At 67.6% G+C, this 7140-nt stretch overlaps 1 protein-coding gene across 1 annotated transcript; it reads left to right on the top strand.

Annotated features, from left to right (window-relative positions):
* The first annotated feature begins 10 nt into the window (after positions 1-10).
* Positions 11-6474, top strand: CPNE9 (copine family member IX). The gene is made up of 21 exons (XM_010573545.1): positions 11-87; positions 1669-1709; positions 1805-1851; positions 2145-2248; positions 2433-2472; positions 2640-2642; positions 3100-3176; positions 3392-3455; positions 3576-3679; positions 3760-3864; positions 4237-4278; positions 4388-4463; positions 4537-4590; positions 4704-4765; positions 5060-5106; positions 5197-5378; positions 5518-5645; positions 5764-5866; positions 5944-6001; positions 6134-6207; positions 6322-6474. The coding sequence occupies exons 1-21, from the start codon at positions 11-13 to the stop codon at positions 6472-6474; spliced, it is 1641 nt and encodes a 546-aa protein (XP_010571847.1).
* Positions 6475-7140: the final 666 nt, after the last annotated feature.

The raw sequence follows: 7140 nt of genomic DNA, 5'->3' as shown, positions 1-7140 counted from the left end.
CCGGGCGGGGATGGCGTCTCCGGGAGCGCTGGAGCCGGCGGCCGGCAGCGTGCCGGGCACCAAGGTGGAGCTCACCGTGTCCTGCCGGTGAGCGGGGAGCGGGCCGGGAGGAGGGCTGGTGGCCGGGCACGGGTGGGTGCGAAACGCGCGGGGATGCGCTGCGGGGTGCCCGCGTCCCGCAGCATCCCGCTGCCCGCCGGTCAGTCCCCGGCCCCGGGCGGGGGGTGGGCTGCGGGTTCCACTCGCTCCCCCGGGTACCGCTCGGTGCCACGGCTTGTGCCCAACGCCCCTCTGCCCGGCTGCCACCCGTGGGGAGAGGTCCCGACCCCTCCGCGGGGTCCCGGGGGATGCTGGCACCGGGCACGGCTCCGCGGCACGGCTGCTGGGGGGACGCGCTGCCCTTACCCAGGGCCGGGGTGCGGGACGGCCCCGCTCGGGGTGATGCCGGTGGGGCACGGGGTGCCGGTGCTGGTTGCGGGCGGGCTGCCTGGCTCTGCCCGGCTTCGCCAGCCCCGTGGGAGGCAACAGGGCCAGGAGTGGGTCAGCTTTGGGCCCGTGGTGGGACGGGGGCTGCTCGGTGCCTCCGGCTCTTGGTGGGGTCCGCGGGGCAAGCGGCGGCTGCTGAGCCAATCTGTCGGTGGCTAAATATAGCCCGGCAGAGACACCGCTGCCCTTGCTGCCCACGGCCGGGGGGGTCCTGCCTGCAGGGACTGGCACCAGCGGCCTCCTGGGCAGCAGCGTCCCCCATGCCAGGGGGTCAGGGAAGGCCTGCAGCTGGCCCCACAAAGCCCCCTGCCTGACTGGGCAGCTCTGGCACATGCCCGAGCCTTGCAAACTCCAGTCTGGGCCAGGGTCTGCTGTGCCCCCTCCCTGCGGCTGGGCCCCTGCCCTCCCCGCCAGCCGCTCTGGGCAGCAGGCAGAGGGGCTGCAGGGCTGTGGGGCCTGGCAACTGCAGGCAGGGAGCAGGGTTCGCTCCTGGAGACAGTCTCAGGGCAGGGGCAGGCTTTGGCTTCGCAGCCCCCCAAGGGCTCAGCCCCATCCAGGGCTGCTGGGGGAGTCTGGGGAGGGGGTCTCTCTCCTATGCGCTGGGGCCAGAGGAGCTGGCTGAGCCCCCGAGCCCCTGGCCATGCCCCAGCCCACCGTGCGTGGCCACCTTGGGGGTGCAGGAAGGATCCCAGCAGAGCCGGTTGCAGCCCCGGGCACTTTCCGGTGTCATGCCGTGCAAAGGACAACGATCAATTGCTCTGCCAGTGGCTGTGTCGGGGGCACGGAGCTGGTCCCTGCCAGCTGCCCAACCCCTGCTTTAAGTGTCTCTTTTCTTCTTACTTCTGCACCCCGCCATTAGCCACACTCCCGCTGCCAGGGTGCGGCGGGCACTCAGCCGGCGCCAGCGGCACGGGGGAAGGTTTCATTCTCTAAATGGGTTCCCTGTCATGTTCAATCATCGTCAGCTCTGGAGACGCTGCTCCCCGCTCACCCCGCCATCCCACCGAACCTTGCGGTGGGAGCTAGTGCATCTCCCTGGGGTGCCGGGACTCTTGGCCCTGGGTGCCAGCATGGCCTTCTGGCATGGTGCTGTCCCACGATCAGGGGGGAGGACAGGAGGACCCACTGTGGGGCCAGGTGGGTGGCACCCAGGGTGGCTCACGCCTGGCTCCCTTCCCCCAGGAACCTGCTGGATATGGACACCTTCTCCAAGTCTGACCCAGGTGGGTGGCAGGGCTGGACAGGGGGCACGGCATGGTGTGGGCACAGGCGCGGCACGGCGCGGCACGGCAGCCCGGCTCTGCTCCTCTCTCCGCAGTGGTGGTCCTCTTCGTACAGGGCTCGGGGAGCAGTGAGTGGAAGGAGGTGAGCACGGCCCCTCTCGCCAGGTCTCTGGGGAGGCTCACAGCCCCATGCAGGGGGTGCTGCCGCCCCCAGCGCCCCCCGCTCCTGGCTAATCCCCGGCTGGGTTAAATGGGCCCATATGGCCACCCACATCCACGCTAATGATCCCTCCATGTTCACGCTAATGATCCAGCCCCGCCGGCAACACTAATCCCCTGCCGGGATTAGTGCCAGGGCAGCTGCGATGGGGCTGGGTCCTGGGGGGGGACCTGCCCTCTCGCCTCTTGCCTCTCCCCTCTCCCCTCTCCCCGCAGTTTGGGCGCACCGAGGTGATCGACAACACCCTGAATCCCGACTTCGTCCGCAAGTTTGTCCTTGACTACTACTTTGAGGAGAAGCAAAACCTCCGCTTCGATGTGTGAGTAGAGCGGCCGGGGAAGTGCTTGGCCCCGCTCGGGGTGGAACAAAGCACTGAGTTGGTAATAAATAAGGATAATAAATAAGGATATGGCGGTGAAAAGCCCAGATGGGTGGGGAAGCAGGGCTGTGTGCCAGGGCACCCCCATGGGCACCGTCTCAGCGCTCTGCTCTCCCACCACCAGCTACAACGTGGACTCCAAGAGCTGCTCCGTTTTAAAGCAGGTGAGCGGAGCCTGTGCTGGGGGGACATGTGGTGATGCCCCGGTGTCATGCTGTGGTGGGGCACCCCAAGGCCATGCCCCGTGTGGGTGCTGTTGGGGGGGGAACAGGTGCCTCTTGGAGGGCTCTAACCCGCTCTCCCTCTCTCCGTGCCCCATGGGGACTGGCAGAAGGTATGTGCCCGCCACGCACCAGCCCCTGCTCTGCCCTGGGAACCTGGCCCTCATGGGGTGGTGCAGGATGAGGCCAGGACACAACATGAGGGTGGCTCTGGGGGTGCAGGATGGGTTCAGGGCACGTGGGGTGGCTCTGGAGGGATGGGTCCAGGGTACGTGGGGCAGTTCTGGGGGGGCACAGGGTGGGTCCAGGGCTGTGGGCTAGCCCTGGGGGCACAGGATGAGGCCAGGACACGTGGAGTGGGCACCTGGGGTGGTCCTGGGCATGCAGGTGGAGTCCTGGGCTGGGGGGTGGCTCTTGGCACACAGGGTGGGTTCAGGACACTTGGGATCATCCCGAGGCAAGGTGGCAGCAGGTCCCGTGGGCGCATTGGGAAGGCGAGGGGTGGGGGTGGGTGGTGGGGGGCTGAGGCAGGAGCCCCTGGGGTCTCACAGCGCTGTGCTCGGGGCGCAGGACTTTCTGGGGCAGGCGTTCGTGGCACTGGGGGAGGTGATCGGGTCCCAGCGGGGCCGCCTGGAGAGAGCCCTCACGTGAGTCGCACCCGGTGGCGGGGTGAGGGGGGGGGTTCCCACATTATGTCCCCAGCTACCCGCCCCATGGGACCCCTCCCTGCATGTCCCTTGCTGGGGATACTAGACTCACTACCGAGCACCAGCCATGGGGCACGAGCCCAAACCCCTACACCATCTCCTGTCCCTGTCCCGTTCTCCTTGTCCCCAAGCTGACTCGTCACCTTTGGTCCCAGGGGGGTCCCAGGGAAGCGATGTGGGACCATCCTGCTGCTGGCCGAGGAGCTGAGCAACTGCCGGGTGAGTGCCTGTGTCCCAGCAGCAGTGAGGTGGGGGCCACGTGGCCCCCCCTGGCACGGGCAGCTGCTGGGGGGGCTCTGGGGTGAGGAGGTGGCCAGCGGTGACGGTCCCCATCCCCAGGACATCATCACGATGCAGCTTTGTGCCAACAAGCTGGACAAGAAGGACTTCTTTGGAAAATCCGACCCCTTCCTCGTCTTCTACCGCAGCAACGAGGATGGCACGTGAGCGCAGGGGCCTGGCGGGGCGGGCAGGGTGCCAGTCTCACCCTACAGCGTGCCCTGACCCTGCCCTGTCCCCGCAGCTTCACCATCTGCCATAAGACGGAGGTGGTGAAGAACACGCTCAACCCGGTGTGGCAGCCCTTCACCATCCCCGTGCGTGCCCTCTGCAATGGCGACTATGACCGGTACGGGGACGGGGACAGGGATGGGGACAGCTGTGGGGCCAGAGCAGGCTATGAGCATCAATTCGTGGGTTTGGCCCCGCAGCGGCAGGCAGCTCAGAACTGGGTCCTTATTGGGTTTTTCTTCCTCTTTCGCAACCCAAATTACATAAAGGCATCCCCCTCCTTTTCAGAGCCCCCGCCGTGACCCAAATTTCCCACTTCCCTCCTGGCAGAGACGTGGGCCAGGCAGGCAGGGCGGTTTTGCCAGTGGTTGGCGGGCAGGGTGCTCGCTGCAGGGTGTGCTGCGGGGCTGGGTGTCCCCAAACCAGGGGGGCCAGGGGCGGCCATGCCAGCCAGGCCGGCAGCTCACCCTCCGCCCGCCTTCGCTTTCAGGACGGTGAAGATAGACGTCTACGACTGGGACCGGGATGGGAGGTGAGGCCATGTCCGTAGGGTTGCACGGGACATCGGGGTGCTGCTGCTGCTTCTTGGGGTGCCCCTCACCGGGGCGCCTGGCCGCACCGACCCCACGCTCCTCCCGTAGCCACGACTTCATCGGGGAGTTTGCCACCAGCTACCGGGAGCTCTCCCGAGCGCAGAGCCAGTTCACGGTGTATGAGGTAGGGTGGGAGGCTAGGGCAGGGGACTGGGGGGGCACCCCATGCCAGGGCTGACCCATCCCTGTGCCCGCAGGTGCTGAACCCCAGGAAGAAATGCAAGAAGAAGAAATATGTGAACTCCGGCACTGTGAGTGGGGCTGGGGTTCTCCTGGGACTCCTGTCTGTGGGGGGCCAGGTCTGACCCCCCCACTGTGCCTGCTGGGGGGGGGTCTGGGTCTGACCCCGCCCCCGTGCCTGCAGGTGACTCTGCTTTCCTTTTCCGTCGAGTCTGAGTTCACCTTCGTTGACTACATCCGGGGCGGGTGAGTGGGGGGCCAGGTGACCCCCCGGCTCCCCGAGACCCCCCCATGGGCGAGGGTCTCGAGGCAAGGATGGCAGTGACAGCACAGGTGCAGCCTGGGGGTGACGAGGGGGTGGGGAAGCCAGGGAGGGGGTGCAGGACGGTGGCCCCGGGGCTGTGGGGTGCTGGCTGGGGAAGGGGGGGCCCAGGCAATGGGTCCCGGGGAGCGGGGAGGACACGCCACGGCATGGGGCTGGAAGACAGCATCCCTGCGCCGTGAGGCCGGCAGCCTCCCTCGCTCTCCCCCCTCCCCAAGGACGCAGCTGAATTTCACCGTCGCCATCGATTTCACGGCCTCCAATGGTGAGTGCAGCCTGTGCGTGTCGGGGGCTCCCCGTCGGCGAGGCCGTGGGGCCAGCCGTGGGGCAGGTGCCGACGGGCGCTATGCCGCAGGGATGCCGTCGCAGCCCACCTCGCTGCACTACGCGAGCCCCTACCAGCTGAGTGCCTACGCCCTGGCGCTGAAGGCGGTGGGGGAGATCATCCAGGACTACGACAGTGACAAGCTCTTCCCTGCCTACGGCTTCGGCGCCAAACTCCCACCCGACGGCAAGATCTCCCACCAGTTCCCCCTGGTGCGCCACTGGGTGGGGGAGAATGCTGGGGTGGGGGGTAAGCAACCGCCTTGGTTGCATCCTGCCCTGGCATCCTGCAGCCAGGGGACACATACCAGGAACCATAGTCCCCCTCCAAGCGCCCATCCCTGTCTCCCAGAACAACAATGTGGACAATCCCAGCTGCGCCGGCATCGAGGGCGTGCTGGAGTCCTACCTCCAGAGCCTGCGCACCGTCCAGCTCTATGGTCCCACCAACTTCGCCCCCGTCATCAACCAGGTGGCTGGGTGAGCGCCGGGGGAGTCTGTCCCCTTTGCCATCCCCAAATGCCACCAGTCCCACTGCAGGGCTGGCTGCCCCACACCAGTGGGGCTGCTGGAGGGACCCCATCCCTTGTCCCCATAGGGCGGCCGCCCAGGTGACCGACGGCTCTCAGTACCACGTCCTCCTCATCATCACCGATGGCGTCATCTCTGACATGCTGCAGACCAAGGAAGCCATCGTCACCGTGAGTGCACCCTCGTCACCGTGAGTTCACCCCGTGTGGGGTGCTGCCCCGGCTGCCACCCTGCCTCTGCCCCACAGGCTTCCGCCTTGCCCATGTCCATCATCATCGTGGGAGTGGGTCCTGCTGAGTTTGAGGGTGAGTTGGGGCTTGGGGACACCGGGGAAGGGGCACAGAAATGTCTTTGGTGTCCCTTCCTCTGGGATGGTGCTCCTGTCCCCGGTGGCCACCCCACCGAGGCTCAATGACAGCGGCTGTCACCCCCCCCAGCCATGGAGGAGCTGGATGGTGATGAGGTACGGGTGTCATCCCGGGGACGCTACGCCGAGAGGGACATTGTACAGGTAACACCGGCACTGAGCCCGGTCCCACCACAGGCGAGAGATGCTCAGCCCCTCGCTGACCCCTGCAGCCACAGGGTTGTTTCCAACTGGGCTGCAAACTTCTTTCCCTCAAAGTTTGTGCCATTTCGGGATTATGTGGACGACTCGGGAAACCAGGTGCTGAGCATGGCCCGCCTGGCCAAGGACGTGCTGGCCGAGATCCCCGAGCAGCTGCTCTCCTACATGAAGACCCGCGACATCAAGCCTCGCCGGGCGGACCCCCAGTAGCTCCTCCATGGGCCGTGGGGACCGGCCGGTGGGGCGAGGACACGCGTCACCTTTCTTCTGCTGGTGGCCAGGGCTTAGCCACGGAGAGGTGGCCCTCGCAAGGGCGATAATCAGCTGCTACGGCTGGTGAACGGGGTTGAGCCCTTCCTCTTCTGGCACAGAGCTGGACGTCCCCAGCCGCCCCCTCCTCCTGCCCGTCCGGCAGCAATGCCCCGGCACAGCCGGGCTGGCTCAGACTGTACCGTCCCTCAGCCGCGGCAGCGTGGGCAAGGCCGGTACCCGGGTACAGGCTGTTGGGGGGCCACGGTGCGTGTGTCCCCCGCCCCGGGAGGGCAGCCTGGCTCCCTTCCCCGGGGAGAAGGCCGACCCTGGGGCTGGGTGCATGCCGGGGGTCCCAGCCCCCCGCCAGTTCCTTGGGGCAGGGGCCCTCCCCCCGCTCCTGCCTGCACCCCATTATTCCTGCCTGCGCCCCATTCCTGCCTGCACCCGAGCGCCAGCACCCCGCTCCTCCGGCCCCGGTGCCCCGGCCCCGGCCTGCCTGCCTGCCCCACACCCGGGGGGGTGCCAGAGGGCTCAGCCCCACAGCTATGGGGTGCTGCAGGGCCTGGCCCCGCAGCCGGGGGGGGGATGGGTGGGTGTGCGGGAGGGCAGGCGGGGTCTGTACCG

This window comes from Haliaeetus leucocephalus, unplaced genomic scaffold (assembly GCF_000737465.1).
Source record: "Haliaeetus leucocephalus isolate CR32 unplaced genomic scaffold, Haliaeetus_leucocephalus-4.0 Scaffold2, whole genome shotgun sequence".
In the NCBI taxonomy this organism is placed as follows: Eukaryota; Metazoa; Chordata; class Aves; order Accipitriformes; family Accipitridae; genus Haliaeetus; species Haliaeetus leucocephalus.
The sequence above is the reverse complement of the archived record's forward strand: the minus strand, read 5'-3'. Positions and strand labels throughout refer to the sequence as shown.